This window comes from Eretmochelys imbricata, unplaced genomic scaffold (assembly GCF_965152235.1).
Source record: "Eretmochelys imbricata isolate rEreImb1 unplaced genomic scaffold, rEreImb1.hap1 Scaffold_55, whole genome shotgun sequence".
In the NCBI taxonomy this organism is placed as follows: Eukaryota; Metazoa; Chordata; order Testudines; family Cheloniidae; genus Eretmochelys; species Eretmochelys imbricata.
The window spans coordinates 16,546-35,392 of NW_027554366.1; the positions used below are offsets into that span (position 1 = coordinate 16,546).

The 18,847-nt window shown below is 62.5% G+C and overlaps 1 protein-coding gene and 3 non-coding genes across 4 annotated transcripts; all 4 read right to left on the reverse strand.

Annotated features, from left to right (window-relative positions):
- Positions 1–2,856: 2,856 nt before the first annotated feature.
- Positions 2,857–9,532, reverse strand: LOC144258881 (eukaryotic initiation factor 4A-I-like). Its single transcript, XM_077807019.1, is given in 11 exon segments — positions 2,857–3,890; positions 4,565–4,644; positions 5,160–5,249; positions 5,727–5,864; positions 6,222–6,365; positions 7,660–7,718; positions 7,721–7,768; positions 8,017–8,221; positions 8,796–8,935; positions 9,207–9,339; positions 9,455–9,532. Coding segments are annotated over 11 exon segments (1,260 nt in total). The 3' UTR covers positions 2,857–3,745.
- On the reverse strand, positions 6,009–6,143 carry LOC144258883 (small nucleolar RNA SNORA42/SNORA80 family). The gene has a single exon (XR_013344807.1). It is a non-coding gene; the product is annotated as a small nucleolar RNA SNORA42/SNORA80 family (small nucleolar RNA).
- Positions 7,848–7,976, reverse strand: LOC144258886 (small nucleolar RNA SNORD10). The gene has a single exon (XR_013344809.1). It is a non-coding gene; the product is annotated as a small nucleolar RNA SNORD10 (small nucleolar RNA).
- Positions 8,378–8,518, reverse strand: LOC144258884 (small nucleolar RNA SNORA48). Its single transcript, XR_013344808.1, has one exon. It is a non-coding gene; the product is annotated as a small nucleolar RNA SNORA48 (small nucleolar RNA).
- Positions 9,533–18,847: the final 9,315 nt, after the last annotated feature.

The window sequence follows — 18,847 nt, forward strand, 5'->3', positions numbered from 1 at the left end:
GGGACGGGGCGGCCGGTGACCCCTCGCCCTCGCTGGATGCGGCCAGCTCTGGGACAGGGCGGCCGGTGACCCCTCGCCCACGCTGGATGCGGCCGGCTCTGGGGCGGGGCGGCCGGTGACCCCTCGCCCACGCTGGATGCGGCCGGCTCTGGGGCGGGGCGGCCGGTGACCCCTTGCCCGGCGCTGGATGCGGCCAGCTCTGGGGCGGGGCGGCCGGTGACCCGTCGCCCACGCTGGATGCGGCCAGCTCTGGGGCGGGGCGGCCGGTGACCCGTCGCCCACGCTGGATGCGGCCAGCTCTGGGGCGGGGCGGCCGGTGACCCCTCGCCCACGCTGGATGTGGCCAGCTCTGGGACGGGGCGGCCGGTGACCCCTCGCCCACGCTGGATGTGGCCAGCTCTGGGGCGGGGCGGCCGGTGACCCCTCGCCCACGCTGGATGTGGCCAGCTCTGGGGCGGGGCGGCCGGTGACCCCTCGCCCACGCTGGATGTGGCCAGCTCTGGGGCGGGGCGGCTGGTTTTACAGGTGCTGAGGTGACCCCCTCCTCGGCCGTGGGGCTGGGCGACATGCTGGGCCCCATGGGCTGGGGGTGGCGGGAGGCCACGTAAGATGGGCTCGTGGCTCTGACGGACACCAGCTGCCTCGGGGAGGGGGGGTGATGATTCAGGGCTTTCGGTTCCCCATGAGGCTCTGAGGACAGACCTGAGTCAGCCCCCAGGAAGGGCCCGTGACCTTCACGTGGTGGGCCTGGAGCTTGGGGCAGGGGGGCTGGGAGCCCGGACTCCTGGGTTCTCTCCCCCGCTCTGGCAGGGCAGCGGGGGCTGGTGGGTTAGAGCGGGGTGGGGGCTGGGAGCCCGGACTCCTGGGTTCTCTCCCCAGCTCTGGGAGGGCAGCGGGGGCTGGTGGGTTAGAGCGGGGTGGGGGCTGGAAGCCCGGACTCCTGGGTTCTCTCCCTGGCGCTGGGAGGGCAGCGGGGGCTGGTGGGTTAGAGCGGGGTGGGGGCTGGGAGCCCGGACTCCTGGGTTCTCTCCCCGGCGCTGTCTCTCTCTCTTCCCTGTTTTATAGCTGCAGGTTCCCTCGACCTTTGAGGCTGGGGCGTGGCCAGGCTCCAGGTGCGGCCCTGACCCGGCTGCCGGCAAACGATCCTGCCCCCCCACTCTGGCGGGGTGAGCCCCGGCTGCCCCATAACTGGGCCAGACCCGCTCTGCCTTGGAAACCGGCCTGGGAGTTAACACTGGGAGCCAGGACTCCTGGGTTCTCCCCCCAGCTCTGGGAGGGGAGTGGGGGCTGGTGGGTCAGAGAGCCAGGACTCCTGGGTTCTCTCCCCGCCTCTGGGAGCTGGTGCATGAGAGGCAGGAGGGGGCTGGGAGCCAGGACTCCTGGGTTCTCTCTTGTAGGTACAAAGGGCTGGGTGGGAGATGAGCCCACCCCAGAAGTGGCTGCAACCCCCCCCTCCACGACTCACCTCTGGCCTGCCGCAGGGCCCTAGCCCGCTCTACTTCGGTCTCCCACTGGGGGTGCTGGGGAGGGGAGCAACTTGCACCCTCCCACCACCAGGGGCAGCCTCACGGCTCCCCTCGCCCTCCCCTCCGGCCCTGGGGAGCTCTCCGCCTCGGCATCTCCTTGTCGGCCTGTTGCCAGTAACTCGAGTCTAACACGAGAGACCTGCGGAACTCCCTGCCACCAGGGGGAAGAGTAACTCATTAGGGCGCTCAGTTGATCATGGAGGGGGCTAGTGGGGGCCGTGGGCTCGTAGTCCCGCCCAACAGTCCTGCTGCAACCTGTTACAGCACCAGGGGAGTTGAGGCAAAGGAAAGGGCAGGAGGGGGAGCCCGGACTCCTGGGTTCTAGCAGCCCTGTTCCCCAGTAGATTTGGGCTCGATGCTTTCGAGCTGTGAACCTCTGGTCACGGATTGGGGAAATCGTACCCATGACTCAGGAGGAGCTGAAGCTGGTCTAAGCATTGCAACAGCCTAGCACAACAGGAATCCTGGTTGTTCACCCGCGGAACTCCCCGCCACAAGATTACGGCTGTGCGACAACTCCTGGAGGAGCACCAGCAGAACAGGGTAGTAGAGAAGAATTGGCCTCGCCGGATGTAAGACCTCGCCCGTCCTCCCATGCAGTTGGAGGGGGGGGAGGGGCGAGAGGGGTACAAAGAGCTCCTCCCACCTTTGATCTTATGGGTCAGCAACCATGTTCCCTAAATCACAAGGCATCAGGATCCCCACTGTAACCTCCCCCCCTTTTTTTTAAAGCCTTGAGTGACAGCTGCCCCCATGAGTCAAAGGAGCGTGAACTCCTAGCCCCATTGTGCAGCACAGGAGTCTTTGCCCCCCTTCCCCCTCCTATTAGTCCAGCTGCAGGGGAAACGGCTGGGATCCCACCGCTGACACCAACACCCTCCACTATAGTCACCACTTTCAGTCAGTAGATTGCTAGGCCCTCCCCCAAAAGGTGGTATCACCTCAATTTCTCTGTGGGGAAAGTGAGGCAAGGAGGGAGGAAAGCCGCAAGCCAAGTGTCATTCAGGAAGGCCAGACGGGGAGGGGAAAAAAAAAAAAAAAAGCAGGTAGCCTAGTGCAGTGTGAACTAGCCCACTTTGGCTAGTAAGGGGACTGCTGTGGTAAGGGCTTTCCCCTCATGGCCCTGGGAGGATTAGGCATGCAAGACTCTGGGATCCCACCGCTCACACCAATGCCTTTAGGAGAGGATTAGCCATGCAAAGAACCCCAGGAACAGAGAGTACACCCCTCCTTCAGCCAACTGGGATTGGGGGAGGGTCTGGCCAAACTGCCTTGAGCCCCGGGGGGGAGGGGCCACCCCCCCTTTACAAACACAACCCAAAGCAGCGGCCATTTTGCAAGAAGATTTTTATTTGGTACGTTCGTTTCCTTTCAATAAATACTATACAAAAAGAAAGTAAAAAGGTCGCACACAATTTTGTTGGATGGGTGGGGAGGGTATGACAAATTTCCAGCTTACTGTTGCTTTTTTGGGGGGCAACTGATTTTGGGGGGGCTCCCTCCCATGACAGCTACCAACCCTGAGGTAGGTCCGACTTGCAAGCAGTTCGATTTAGCACCAGGATCAGGGTGGTGTAGCTTTGGGGGGGGGGGGGCCTCGTTAGGAGAGACGGCCAGATCTGTGGGGGCTAGGACAGCAGGACTCCTGGGTTCTACACTGGAGCTGGGATAGAACCCGGCAAATCCCAGAGAGCATGTGTGTGGGGGGGCATTAGTGGATACAGGGGACAGAAGTAGGAGCCAGCGTCCCATCTGCCCCCTCCTCCCCAAATTAAAGGAGGGACCCCAAACCAGGATGCCTGGGTTCTAACCTCAGCTCCGTAGCAGACCAGAGCCAGGACGCCTGGGTTCTGCGCTAGCTGAAGAGAACCCAGGAGTCCGGCCACCGCCTATTCTAGGAACACGAAGGAAACGGGGAGAGGGGGGACACCACAAGCCAGGATGCCCCCACTCCAGTTAAAGGAGGCTCCGGGTCCCCCCCAGTTTTGGCCTCGGGGCGCGAGCGGCAGGACAGCGAGAAGTGGACAGAGACCAGAGAAATGCCACGAAACACTAAATTGGATTTTTCTCACCTCCAAAAAGTGACATTTATTCAAAAGCCAAAAAAAAAAAAAAAAGGAAAAATAATTAAAAAACGAGAGAGAGAGAGAGAGAGAGTCTGCAGCCGGCGCGTGACAGCGGCTGGCGGGGCAGCACCCGGGGCGCCCACCGGGGGGCGCTCAGATGAGGTCGGCCACGTTCAAGGGCATCTCCTCGATGGAGGTGTTGTAAAAGGTCTCTATGTCACGCAGGGTGCGTTTGTCCTCCTCGGTCACCATGTTGATGGCCACCCCTTTCCGGCCGAAGCGGCCCCCTCGGCCGATCCTGGGGGGGGGCGGGGGGAGAAGGGGTGAGCGCAGGACGCCTGGGTTCTCTCCCTGGCTTGCATAGGAGCTAGTTGCTAGGAAGAGCTGGGGAGCCAGGACTCCTGGGTTCTCCCCCCAGCTCTGCGAGGGGCCTGGTGGATAGAGCAGGGAGGGCTGGGAGCCCGGACTCCTGGGTTCTCTCCCAGGCTCTGCAAGGGGCCTGGTGGATAGAGCAGGGGGGCTGGGAGCCAAGACTCCCGGGTTCTCCCCCCGGCTCTGCGAGGGGCCCGGGGGCTGGTGGATAGAGCAGGGGGGGCTGGGAGCCCGGACTCCCGGGTTCTCTCCCAGGCTCTGCAAGGGGCCTGGTGGATAGAGCAGGGGGGCTGGGAGCCAGGACTCCTGGGTTCTCTCCCCAGCTCTGCGAGGGGCCCGGTGGATAGAGCAGGGGGGCTGGGAGCCAGGACTCCTGGGTTCTCTCCCTGTGTCTGCAAGGGGCCCGGGGCCCGGTGGATAGAGCAGGGGGGGCTGGGAGCCCGGACTCCCGGGTTCTCTCCCGGGCTCTGCAAGGGGCCTGGTGGATAGAGCAGGGGGGGCTGGGAGCCAGGACTCCTGGGTTCTCTCCCGGGCTCTGCAAGGGGCCTGGTGGATAGAGCAGGGGGGCTGGGAGCCCGGACTCCTGGGTCCCCCCAGTACCTGTGGATGTAGTTCTCCCGGTTGGTGGGCAGGTCGTAGTTGATGACGAGAGACACCTGCTGAACGTCAATCCCACGGGCCTGGTGGGGGGAGAAAAAACAGCCAGCCTTCAGGCCCCGGCCCCCCCACATGTGGGGCAGCGCCCATTCCCAGGCTGTGGGCTGCTGTGCCGCGGCCGAGGCCCAGGGGGCTGGGGGCGCCCGCTGCGGGGAGCAGCCCCCCCTTGGTGTGCCAAGGAGCTACATTCCGCGTACAGCACAGGGGGGCTGGGCGGAGAGGGAATCTCCTTGGGGGCTGGGGGCGCCCAGGTCACCTGGGTTTGCCGACATCTAAGATGGCCGCTGTCATGTGATGGCAGCCATTTTAGAGGGGCCAGATCTTTCCAGCTGCCCCCCAAAACCAGCACTCCCCAGTCTCCCCCCCCCACACACAGGGCAGACCCAACTGCAGCCTGCAAATCCCTGCCCTTAAAAATCCCTCACAGCAGCCCCCCCAGGGAGCTGCCCCCAAGTTAACCCACCCCATTCATCTGTCCCCCAGGTTTTGCCCGCTACACCCAGGTGCCCCCCCCCTACAGCCCCCCAAGTCTCCTCACCAGCAGGTCAGTGGTGATGAGGACCCGGCTGGAGCCGGAGCGAAATTCACGCATGATTACATCACGCTCCTTTTGGTCCATGTCTCCATGCTGGGGGGCGAGAAAAGAGGGTCACCAGCAGCTAATCCACAGGCCTAACCATGCACTGGGGGGGTCTCACTGCACCCCCCCCCCCAAGAATCCCCCTTTCACTGGTTGCTGGAAGGTGCAGAAGGGACAGAACCCAGGAGTCCTGGCTCTTAACTCCCCCCACAGCTCTAAACCTGGCACACACAACTCTGGGATCCCCCCAAACAGCTGTACCCCCCATTTCAGGGACTGGGACCCAAGGGCACCCATAGTTCAAGGGGGTGAACTGCTGTTGCACGGGGTACACTATGGAAGGGCCACGGGCGGGGGGGACGGGACGACTCCACCATAAATCCAGATCCATGCAACTGGGGTGAGACCCAAACATCCTGGCTCCCAGCACCCACCCCCCCACCCCCAGCTCTAACCACCAGCCCCCACTCCCTCCCAGAGCTGGGGAGAGAACCCAGGCGTCCTGGCTCCTCCCCGCCCCCGTACCATGGCGGAGACAGTGAAGTCCCGGGCATGCATCTTCTCGGTGAGCCAGTCCACCTTCCTGCGGGTGTTGATGAAGATCACGGCTTGGGTGATCGTCAGGGTCTCGTAGAGATCGCACAGGGTGTCCAGCTTCCACTCCTGGGGGGGACAGGACCCGTGGGGGGTGAGGGTGACAGCCCCCCCAGCGCACTCATGTGGGGGGACCCCTGGAAAATCCACTCCCAACTCCACCCCGGCGGGCAGAGCCTCCCCTGCTCCCAACACAGCTGTAACCCAGACCCGCAGTGTGCCCCCCATTTCAGGGTCCGGGTCCCAGAGACATTGGGGTCGGCCATGGTTCGGGGGGCTGATCGCTCTCGCATGGGGTACACTATGGAGATGCCATGGAGGGACCCCTCCATAAATCCAGGACCATGCGGTGAGGATAGAACCCAGGAGTCCTGGCTCCCAGCGCGCCCCCGATCTCCCCCCATGGGAGAGTCCCCCCCCCCACACCTCTCTCTCGACATTGATGTAGAACTGCCGGATGCCCTCCAAGGTCAGCTCCTCCTTCTTCACCAGGATGCGGATCGGGTCCCGCATGAACTTCTTCGTCACCTCCAGGACGTCCATCGGCATCGTGGCCGACAGGAGCACCACCTGGGGGGTGGGGGGGGGGAACGGACGGACGACAGACAAGGGGGGCAGTGAGCGGCGCTGCTCCCTGCCCCACCCAGAAATCCCCTCTGCTCCCTGACAGCTGTAGCATCTCCCCCTGGGTTCTAGACCCCTCTACGGAAAGTTCTAGCTCCCCATCAACTAGCACCTGCCCCCTGGGTTCTAGACCCCTCCACTCGCTCTTCTGGCTCCCCATCAATAGGCCCTGCCCCCTGGGTTCTAGACCCCTCCGTGGGTGCTTATAGCTCCCCCCCATCAACTAGCGCCTGCCCCCTGGGTTCTAGACCCCTCCACTCGCTCTTCTAGCTCCCCATCAATAGGCCCTGCCCCCTGGGTTCTAGACCCCTCCGTGGGTGCTTATAGCTCCCCCCATCAACTAGCGCCTGCCCCCCTGGGTTCTAGACCCCTCCACTCGCTCTTCTGGCTCCCCATCAATAGGCTCTGCCCCCTGGGTTCTAGACCCCTCCGTGGGTGCTTATAGCTCCCCCCATCAACTAGCGCCTGCCCCCTGGGTTCTAGACCCCTCCACTCGCTCTTCTGGCTCCCCATCAATAGGCTCTGCCCCCTGGGTTCTAGACCCCTCCGTGGGTGCTTATAGCTCCCCCCATCAACTAGCGCCTGCCCCCTGGGTTCTAGACCCCTCCACTCGCTCTTCTAGCTCCCCATCAATAGGCCCTGCCCCCTGGGTTCTAGACCCCTCCGTGGGTGCTTATAGCTCCCCCCATCAACTAGCGCCTGCCCCCTGGGTTCTAGACCCCTCTACTGGTAGCTGCAGCGCCCCACTAACTAGCCCCCAGATTCTAAATCCCTGCCCTACCCTTCCCCACATGACTGACTTGCCCTTTGGGTTCTAGACCCACCCCCCCTTTACTGCCAAATCTAACTCCTTATGGACTAGCCCTGCCTCTGGGTTCCTCCCAGTTCATTCCACTGCTCCTTGGGTTCTAGACCCGCCATGACAATCCCAGCTCCTTCTGGTCTAGTCCGCCCCTGGGTCCTCGATCCCTGCAGCTGGGTTCAACTCCCCATGGACAGTGCCCGTTGGCTTCTAGTCCAACCGCTTCATCTGGTCTTGCCACTTCCAGACACACCCTCCTCCCCCACCCCAAATAACCTAGACCCACACTAACCCCCACACCAGTCCTGGGGTCTCCTGCAGCAAGCCCACACTCAGATGAACCCCCAGTTCTGGATCCAGCTCCTCCCAGGTGACTGCTCTTGGCCCACCAGGGGCCCTTGATTCCAGACCACCCCCCGGCCCCGGTTCCAAGCTCACCTGGGTGTTCCCACTCAGTTTCTGGAATATGTCGTAAATCTGATCCTTGAATCCCCGCTCAACATCTCGTCGGCCTCGTCCAGGACGAACATCTTAATGAATTTGGGAGCTGTGGGGAGAGGGCAGGGAGGCCGTTAGCCTGAGCAGGGTGCGGGGGGGCAAGAGGGCAGTCAGCCCCCAGAGATGCTGTTCTCAGTCAGAGAGCTCTGATCACGCCCAGAAGCCCCTGTGCCAGGCCCGGACGGGCAGAACGCCTAGCAGAGGGGCACAATGGTGGCACTGCATCAGCTGACACGCATGGGGAATCGTCACTGAACAGATACGGGCAGGTCCACGCCCACCCGCCCAGGGGGGCGCCCAGAGAGGGGACCCCCAAGCCATGAACTTACACAGGTATCCTCCTGTTCAGCATGTCGAAGACACGGCCCGGAGTCCCCACAATGATGTGGGGCGCTTCCATCTGAAGCTTCTGCACCTCGGCCCGGACATTGGTGCCCCCCCCAATACAGGCATGGCAGGAGGCCCCCATGTAGTCCCCGAGGGCCATCACGACCTTCTGGATCTGCAGGGAGGAAGCGAGGGTGAACGGCCGGAGAGCCAGGCTTCGCCCCAGAGGCGGCCGCATCTCCGCACCGGGCGAGGGGATCCCCCCACCATCAGCCGCCCCCACCCCAGAGGTGGCCGCATCTCAGCGCTTGGTACCGAGGGGCCCCGACAGCCGTGTGCCCCCAGCATGAACCAGCGACAGCCACCGCCCGGGATACCGCGCTGGGATGAATGGGGGTTCGTCTCTCTCCCCCTGCTAGATTTAAGAGCCGCGCCACCAATCAGACGCGTCTTTGCCCAGTTAGCAAGGGAGGAAGTGGGCGTGATTCCTACCAAGTAACCACGTGGACCGAGCTTGCTCTCTCCCCTCCCCCACGCCTCGAGCCGTGCCCCAGGACTCCTGGGTTCTCTCTCTGGCTCTGGGAGAGGAGTGGGGTCTGGCGGGTTTGAGCAGTGAAGGCTGGGAGTCAGGACTCCTGGGTTCTGTCACCCTTGATGTCTCAATTAAGAAAGGAGCGAGGCAGGGATTGTCACCCGACTGAGTCACCCCTTTAAACGAGGGGGCGGGGGCACTGCCCTGCCCTACTCACCTGCTGGGCCAACTCTCGGGTTGGGGCCAGCACCAAGGCCTGGGTCGCCTTGAGGTCCAGCTCGATCTGCTGGAGGATAGAAATGGCGAAGGTGGCCGTCTTCCCAGTACCAGACTGAGCTTGTGCAATGACATCATAACCTGGGGAGCGGAGAAGTCACCGGTCAGCGCCCCGCCCCAGAGGTGGCCGCATCGCAGCACTCGGTAGCCCCGATAGCCGTGTGCCCCCAGCATGAACCAGCGACAGCCACCGCCCGGGATACTGCGCTGGGATGAATGGGGGCTCGTCTCTCTCCCCTGCTAGATTCAAGAGCCGCGCCACCAAGCAGACGCCTCTTTGCCCATTAGCAGGGGAGGGGGGAAAAGTCCGCCCCGCTGGGACCCATCCCCCCCTCCCCAGGGGCCGACTCACCCTTGATACAAGGAAGAATGGCTCTCTGCTGGATGGCGGAGGGCTTCTCAAATCCATAGGCGTAAATTCCCCGCAGCAGGGACTCCGACAGGTTCATGTCGTCAAAGCTGTCAACGATCTCATTCCAGTTGCTCTGAGGGGGGGGCGAGGGGAAGGAGGAAGGGGTTAACACCCCCCCATAAAGTCCCACCCATGAATTCCCCATGCAGCCCCCAGCCCCTCGAGACTCCTGTCTTGACCCCCATCACCGCATACAAACCTCTCTCAGCCTGCTGCTCGCCTAATCCACCATCCCTGAAAGTAATCCTGTCTGGGTACCCCCGCATCGCTAGTGACACCCCATTAGACACTGCTTTGCTCCCTGCAGCCCCCCCCCCCGCAATGAGCCCACCCACCACCCCCCTGCACTTCAGAGCCTCTGCCACAGCCCCCCCCCCCCCCCCCAATACCCTATCCCTTCCCCCAAGGAGCCCATCCACCCCCTAGCACCTCATGGCTGCCCCCCCCCCGATGCACAACACATCCTCCTGCTCCACAGACGCCCCACCCCCGGCCCCTCCGGCCGCCAGCCCACCTCAATGATGCATCGGGGTCCATTCCCTCGGGGCCATTGTCTCTAGAACTGGAAGGCAAAAGGGAGACAAGGGGTGGGGGTTAGACGAGGTCAGCGGGAACCCAGATGGCGCCCCCCCGGGGCTGCTCCCCCGCCCCCCCCTGCGGATCCTCACTTGAGGGGCTGTTCACCCTGCCCCCCCCATCCATCCACCATCAGGACCCCCCTGCACCCACCCCCGGGGGCAGGGTGTGCCCCCCCTTCTCCAGGGGGCCGAGCGCCCCCCCCTTTCTAGATGCCTCCCCAAAACCACGTCCTCCCCACAGCCTCAAGAGCCTGGGGTCCCCTCAACCCCCCTCCCCTTATCAGGCTTAGGGGCCCCCCCCCCAGCCGGGGGGGCCGCTCAACCCCACCCCCCTCCCTTCCCATCCCCCACCCCAGCCGGGGGGGGGGCCGCTCAATCCCCCCCCCCAGCCTGGGGTCCCAGCCCCTCTCCCCCCCAGGCTCCTCTCAAGCAGGGGCCGGAAGTGGCCCCCCCCTCGCCCCGGAAGTGGCCCCCCTCCCCTCCCGTGACCTCGCGCCGCCCCAGGCCCGGCCCAGGCCGCTCCACGTGCTCGGGCCTCTCCCTCGGCCCTTCCCCCCCCACCCGGAAGTCCCGCCCCCCCTCTGCCATTGGCGGGAAGCCGGCGTGACGTCACGGCCGCGTTCCCCGGATGCCCAGCGGCAGGACAATGGAGGCGCCCGGCGGGGCCGCGCGCTTCTCCTCTCCCGCGCGCGCCGCCCCCCCCCGCAGGGAAAGAATGGATTCGCCCACCGCTCTTTCCCCCGCCCTCCCGATAATGGACTGGGCCGGGGAGGGGGGGATCGAGGGATGGGCCTCGTCCATTTGCTATCTCCCCCCCTACGCCCCGCGGATGGATCCGCCCAGGGCGCGACCAACCCGCATCCCCGCGGCGCATTAACGCCCCCCCCGTTGGGTGGTTCCGTCCCGTCGTCCCCACAAAAGAGTTACTGGAATTGGACTGCCCGCCCTCCCACAGGATTCCCCCCCCCGACGGGAAGAATCGTCTCGTCCCCCCCCCCGCAGGATCGGATGTTCCGTCCGGAACCAGGCCGCATCCAGATCGCCCAGCGTCACAAAATGGCGTCGCGCACCACACCGCCCCCCCTCCCCACTCGGGCGGGGTGGTTCCGTCCAGCCCCCCTTCTCCGTGGCTCGAACTGCACCCCCTCCCCCTGAGCGCGAATGGGCTCGCCCACCTTGCTCTCTGCCCTCCCCCCAGGCCCGGATGCTTCCGCCCGCGTCCCCCGGGGAGGGGGTTTAAATGGACTCGCCCATCCCCCCCAAAGGGGAAGGAAAACAAGGGACTGGATTGGCCCATCCACCTCCCAAACCGGAATGACTCCCCCCCCCCCCCAAAAAAAACGGGTGGTACCGCCCAAGGGCGCGTGTGCGTGGTCGATTTACGGCCTAAAAGCCCCTTTCCTGTCATGGGCTCGCCCGACTTCCCCCCGCCCCCGCGGAATGGTTCAGCCCGCGCGCGCAGGGAGCGGAACGCTGCGGGGGTCGCGCCCGCCCCTCTGGGGGGCTGGGCAGTGTACGGTCCGGCGAGGCCTAGCCGGGGCCGTGCGCACACTCACCGGCTCTCCAGACACGCAGACATCCTGGGCAGGATCCTTCCCCCACCCGCCTCGCCCCGTCTTATAACCCCCGGCAAGCCCCGCCCCCGCTTCGCTCCATTGGCCGCCCGCCCACCGGCCCCGCTCCCATTGGCTGCTTCCCCGCCCAGGGCCCGCCTCCCGGCTCCGCGCCCATTGGCCGGCTCCCGGCCGGTGACGTCGAAGCCGATTGAAAAGAGGCGTGTGACGTCAAGGCGCCCTGCCCCCTCCCTTCGGGTGGCCCCGCCCGCCAGCGGGGTGAGTCAGGCGCCAACACGCCGGCGCCGATTGGCTGGCGCGCGCGCCCGTCAGGGCTCAGTGAGCCAATGGCCGAGCGGGCAGGAAGGGGCGGGCTCCGGGGCCGGAAGTGAGGCCACCAGGGGTCGCACACGTGGGTGGGGAGAGGCTGGGGCCTGCCTTTGTGCGCGTCTCGCCCACCCGGGCCGTGACCCCTCGCGGCACCCGTACCCCAGCCCCTCCCCCACCCGGGATCCCCTCCTACCGGGTCCCCCGCCACAGGCCCCCCCGGGAGCCTCTCCACTAGCCCCCCCCCATTCCTCACAACCCCCCCCCGGGATCCCATCCTACCAGCCTCCCCGCCACAGGCCCCCCCATCCCCTCCTACCAGCCCCCCATCCCCTCCATCCCCAGCGCCCCCCCCGGGATCCCCTCCTACCAGCCGCCCCGCCACAGGCCCCCCCATCCCCATCCCCCCCAGCCACAGCGCCCCCCCCCGGGATCCCTTCCACCAGCCCCCCCGCCACAGGCCCCCCCATCCCCCCAGCCACAGCGCCCCCCCCGGGATCCCCTCCATCAGCCCCCCCGCCACAGGCCCCTCCACCAGCCTCCCCCATTCCTCACAACCCCCCCCCGGGATCCCATCCTACCAGCCTCCCCGCCACAGGCCCCCCCATCCCCTCCTACCAGCCCCCCCATCCCCCTCCATCCCCAGCGCCCCCCCCGGGATCCCCTCCTACCAGCCCCCCGCCACAGGCCCCCCCCCGAGAGCCCCTCCACCAGCCTCCCCCATTCCTCACAACCCCCCCCGGGAGCCCCTCCTACCAGCCGCCCCTCCAGGCAGCCCCTCCAGGCAGCCCCTCCATCCCCATCCCCCTCCCCCGGAATCCCCTCCACCAGCCCCCTCGCCACAGGCCCCCCCCGGATCCCCTCCTACCAGTCCCCCTCCAGCCAGCCCCTCCCCATTCCCCCCAGCACAGCGCCCCCCCTGGGATCCCCTCCTACCAGCCCCCCTGCCACAGGCCCCCCCATTCCCCACAACCCCCCCCGGGATCCCCTCCTACCAGCCCCCTCCAGCCAGCCCCCTCCCCATCCCCCCCGGCCACAGCGCCCCCTCCGGGATCCCCTCCACCAGCCCCCCGCCACAGGTCCCCCCCTGGGATTCCACCACCAGCCCCCCAACCCCTCTTACCAGCCGCCCTGCCACAGGCCCCCCCCCCCAATTCCCTCCAACCAGTCCCCCCCCGCCATGGGATCCCCTCCACCAGCCCCCCACCACAGGCCCCCCAGGATCCCCTCCAGCCAGCCCCCCCATCCCCAGCACCCCCAATTCCCTCCTACCGGACCCCCCCACAACCCCCCCTGGATTCCCCCCCCAGATCCCCTCCCACTAGCCCCTCCCAGCAAGGGCCCTACCCAGAGCTATCTAGCTGGGGACAGCTTTGCTTCGAGCCTCCCCTGTCTGTTCCCTGCGCCCCCCCCCCCCCCGAGCTTATTCCCCACCCTGGGCTTCCACAGGCACCTCTGCCTGCCTCAGTTTCCTGCCTGCCTCAGTTTCCCACCTCCAACAGCTTCCCCCACCCTCGCCAGGACCACAGTCACACCCCCGGGTCCAGCTGCCCGATGGCTCTGATGGCCAGGTGGGGCTCTCGGGCCGTGGGCCTGCCCCAAACCCATTCAGCGCTGGGGGGAACGGATGAGAGCGGGGCGCCTGGTGGGCTGGGTGGCCGCCAGGCAGGGGTTGGCGGGGCCGTCGGCGGCTGCGGGGCTCTGGGTTTGTGGGCCTGTTCTCACAGACTGGCGTTTCTCGCCCTGCTCCCGTTACCGGCTCCGGTGTCACCGGGCAGAGACTCTCAGTTAGGGGGCCCACAGTCGACCCGGTAACGCGTCCCCCGAGCCGATGGCTGAGAAGAACCGACACAAGCGAGGCCCGGCCAGCAACACCAGCCTCCTGCAGGCAGCCCCCCACCCCGGCAGCTGGGGGCAGAGTTCACCTGCTGTATCCCCCCAGGCATGGCTGCCCACCACAGCTGGGTCCGAAACTGGGTCCCTGGCTTGCCAGCGTATTCGGTGCCAGGTGATTACCACTGGGCCACCATCAGACTCCCGCTCCAGCCGGGCTGAGCCCATGGATGGATTATAATTGGGGGGCGCGTTAGCCCCACAACGGCATCGAAACCGGTCCCCAGGCTGCAACAAAGGTGAAAGGTTGGCTGCCACGCACGGGCCAAACGCACTCAGAGGCCGCTGGGCGTCTGCTGGACCCCAAGGCAGAAAAGTACGAGCAAAGGCATCAAATATAACACCACCCCCGCCCCCCCAGCTAAGGTGAAATATTTCCAAAGCCGGCGCGTTTGTGTTTAGACGCTTTCGGCTCATTCGGGGGAAGAACCAGATGTCGTTTCGATGGGTCGGGCCCTTTGGGCGAGGTGATGCTGTTTGCGGACCGCCTGGCCTGGGACGTTGAAATGTTCCGCGAGAAAGAAAAACTGCCCAAGGTCTCCAGCCGCCCCCCGGCTCCGTGCCCAGCCTGGTAGCACTGGCCTGGGTCGAGCTGCCGGGTGACCAAATGGTGCCAGGCTGGTAAATTAATAGTATGCTGGACTCCTGGGTTCTTTCCCTGGCTCGGAGAGGGGAGCGGGGTCTAGTGGTTAGAGCAGGGGGGACCCACAGATCCCTTTCCGCGGTACTCCTGCCTAGGCAGTCCGTGCCCATGGTGTGCAACTGACTATTCCTTACAAAGTGGGGTACTGTGCATCGGTCCTGATTGAATTTCATCCTCTTTCCTTCAGACCCTTTCTCCGCCTCGTTTTGAACTTGCCACCCCTCCCAGCTTGGGTGTCGGCCGCCAGCTCGAAGCGTGCTCTTTATCTAACTCCCTGATGAAGATACAGAACCGACCCCTGCGGGACCCCACTCGTTATGTCCTGCCCGCTTGACTATGAAGCGCTGATACCTCCTCGCCGGGGACAGTTTTCAACCCATTCTGCACACCTCTTGCAGTAGGCACTACTATAGTAATTAGTTTGTGAGGGCACGTGAGCCTTACTAAAGCCTTACTAAAGCCAAGACCGACCCTCTCTACCGCTTCCCCCTAGCCACGAGGCTTGTTACCCTGTCAAAGAAAGCTAGCAGGTGGTTTCATGCAATTTGCTCTTGCCAAATCGGAATCATAGAAGATCAGGGTTGGAAGGGACCTCAGGAGGTATCTAGACCCACCTCCTGCTCAAACCAGGACCAACCCCAACCAAACCATCCCAGCCAGGGCTTTGTCAAGCCTGACCTAAAAACCTCTAAATCCATGCTGACCATTACGGATCACCTTATTATCTGCTTGGTGTTTGCAAATTAGTTGCTTAATTCGTTGCTCTGTTATCTTTCCGGGTACCAAAGTAAAGCTGACGGGTTTGTAATGCCCCGGCTTGCCCTTAAATTGGCCCTCTGGAATCGCTCCAGTCTTCCAGGACTTTTCGAAGATAACGACCACTAGCCGAGCTATCTCCTCAGTCAGCTCCTTGAGTGTTCTAGGATGGACTCATGTTAGCAACAAGGTCAGGGAAAGCGAGGGCCCCTTACTGAATGGGGGAGGCAACCGCGTGACAGGGGACGTGGAAAAAGCTGAAGTACTCATGCTGTTTTTGCCTCGGTCTTCACAGACAAGGGCAGCTCCCAGACTGCTGCGCTGGGCAGGGCAGGGTGGGGAGGAGGTGAGCAGCCCTCAGTGGAGAAAGAACAGGTTAAGGGCTGTTTAGAAAAGCTGACATGCACAAGTCTGTGGGTCCAGATCTAATGCAGCAGAGGGTGCTGAGGAAATTGGCTGATGCGATTGCAGAGCCATTGGCCATTGTCTCTGAAAATTCATGGCCACTGGGGGAGGTCCCCGACCATTGGAAAAAGGGCAAATAGAGTATCCATCTTTTAAAAAAAGGGAAGGAGGAGAATCCAGGGAACTACAGACTGGTCAGCTTCACCTCAGTCCTGGAAAAATCATGGACCAGGTCCTCAAGGAATCCATTTTGAAGCACTTGGAGGAGAGGCAGGTGATCAGGACAGTCAACCTGGATTCACCATGGACAAGTCATGCCTGACTAACCTGATTGCCTTGTATGATGAGATAACTGGATATGGGGAAAGCGGTGGATGGGATATATCTTGACTTCAGCAAACCTTTTGACACGGTCTCCCACACTATTCTTGCCAGCAAGTTAAAGAAGTATGGGCTGGATGAATGGACTATAAGGTGGACAGAAAGCTGGCTAGATCGTCGGGCTCAACGGGGAGTGATCAATGGCTCCATGTCTAGTTGGCAGCCGGTATCAAGCGGAGTGCCCCAGGGGTTGGTCCTGGGGCCCGTTTTGTTCAATATCTTCAAAAATGATCTGGAGGATGGTGTGGATTGCACCCTCAGCGAGTTTGCAGAGGACACTAAACTGGAGGAGAGGTAGATACGCTGGAGGGCAGGGATAGGAAACAGAGGGACCTAGACAAATTAGAGGATTGGGCCAAAAGAAATCTGATGAGCTTCAACAAGGACAAGTGCAGAGTCCTGCCCTAGGACGGAAGAACCCAATGCACCGCTACAGACTAGGGACCGAATGGCTCGGCAGCAGTTCTGCGGAAAAGGACCTAGGGGTGACAGTGGACGAGAAGCTGGATATGAGTCAGCAGTGTGCCCTTGTTGCCAAGAAGGTCAGTGGCATTTTGGGCTGTATAAGTAGGGGCATAGCGAGCAGATCGAGGGACGTGATCGTTCCCCTCTATTCCGCATTGGTGAGGCCTCATCTGGAGTACTGTGTCCAGTTTTGGGGCCCACCCTACAAGAAGGATGTGGAAAAATTGGAAAACGTCCAGCGGAGGGCAACAAAAATGATTAGGGGATTGGAACACAGGATTTATGAGGAGAGGCTGAGGGAACTGGGATTATTTAGTCTGCGGAAGAGAAGAGTGAGGGGGGATTTGATAGCTGCTTTCAACTACCTGAAAGGGGGTCCCAAAGACGATGGAGCTCAGCTGTTCTCAGTGGTGGCAGATGACAGAACGAGGAGTAATGGTCTCAAGTTGCAGTGGGGGAGGTCGAATATTCGGAAACACTTTCACGAGGAGGGTGGTGAAGCAGTGGAATGGGTTCCCTAGGGAGGTGGTGGAATCTCCTTCCTTAGAGGTTTTTAAGGCCCAGCTTGACAAAGCCCTGGCTGGGATGAGTTAGTTAGGGTTGGTCCTGCTTTGAGCAGGGGGTTGGCCTAGATACCTCCTGAGGTCCCTTCCAACCCTGATCTTCTCTGATTTCATCAGGCCCTTGGTGACTTGAAGACATCTAAGGTGGCTGAGTCATTTTTAACTCGTTCTTTCCCTGTTCTAACCTCTGCTCCTGTTCAGTACGTGGGACGTCCAATCCCCGTGAAACTTTTGGTGAAAACAAAGAAAAGTCATTTAGCACTTTCACCATTTCAACATTTTCTATCATCGTTTCCCTCCCCCCTCGTTGAGTAACGGGCCGACCCCTTCCATGGTCTTCCTCGTGCTTCTAATGGATTTGCCAAATGTTTCCTTGTTACCCAGTATGTCTCTAGCTAGTTTGTTCTCATTTTGGGCCTTTCGAATTTTGTCCCTACGTATTTGTTTATATTCCTTTGTCATTTCACCTAGTTTCCACTCTTGCGTTTCAGATCCTTGACGATCTCCTGGTTAAGCCGGGGTGGTCTCCAGCCATACTTCTCTCTCTCTCAGGGCAATCGTTTCCTTTTGCACCCTTAATCACGTCTCCAAAAAACGACCAAATCTCTCAACTCGTTTTCCTCTTACACTTGCTTCTCACAGGATCCTACCTACCAACTCCGTGAGTTTGCTAAAGACGGACGGCCTCCTTGAAATCCACTGTCTTTATTGTGCCGTCTTCCGTCGTATCCTTTTCCCGGAATCACGAACTTGTCTTCCACATTCACATTCTCAACCAGTTCCTCCCCCTTCGTCAAGGCCTCGCCCCGAGTTGCTTTCTCCACCTTCTGAGCGAAAAAACGGCCTCCAGGGCGGTCCAAGGATTCGTCGGATCAGCTGTCCCCTGCCACGTTGTTTTCCCGACGGACGTTGTGGTAGTCGAAGTCACCCGTGGCCACCAAGTGCCGGGCTTCGGCTGAGTTTGTTAAGTTGTTTCAAACTCGGCTTGTCTTACCAGTGTCCCGTTTCCCACCCCGGCGCCCCCTAGCAGACATTCTTCCTCAAACGGCCAACACGGGGAGACAATTTGCCCCGCTTGGCGGCGGGGCGGGGGAGTACACAGGGGAAATGACACCCGCTCCCTGCAGGACCCACATTTCAAGCCCAGGGGGTTCTCCAAAGAAACAAAGTTTATTGCCCAGAACAATTTCCCGCCGCATTATATATATATATATATATATAAAAAAAAAAAGCTTCTCATCTCACAGCCCAGTGTATAAACTTGTGTCCCCCCACCCCCACCCCCCCAACATACAACTTCACTAACACAAATAACCCACGGGAGAAGAAAAGGTGGGGGTAGAGATTCCAACGTCATCTCCCCTCTGCCCCCCTTCCCCGAGGTCTGGGTAGAAATGGCTCCTTCTCCCCCCGCCCCCGTAGTGACACCCCTCCCCCCAAAGCCGGTGTCTCCCCAAAATTCAGGGGTAGGGGTGTATTTACCATGACCCCCCCCTCCAAATATGTAACAAGGGAAACTGGGTTTAAATATGAAAAAAATAATACAGAACCGGGGGAGAGGGGGATGCCCCCCCCCCCCAAGTAAAAAACGGTCCCCCAAAAGTCTGGTTGGCGGGGGCAGGAGGGAGCTGGGATTAGCTGCCTCCCTCACCCCGGCTTGAACAGTTCCAATGCTACAGAGTTAATGCCCCTTCCCGCTGCCCGTCCTGGGGTTCGGGGTGCCCCCCCCAGAGTGGGGGAGGAGGCGGTGTCCGCGTGGCCGCATCCGGAAGGGAAGAGGTGGGTGCGTGGGGGGGGGCGTCTCACACGCTGAGTTTGCAGTGGCAAAGCTCCTTGTACATCTGTCGCCGGAGCTTCGCATGTCCTGCTGGGTGAAGGTGAACGCCCGGCCCAGCGCCAGGAACTTGCAGTACTGGGGGGCGGGGGGGGGGGGAGAAGCAGAGTTAACCAGGGGCACAGAGAAAAAGTTTTCCCCTCTAGGGGGCGCCAGCTCCCACCCAGGCCCCGGGGGGCGGGA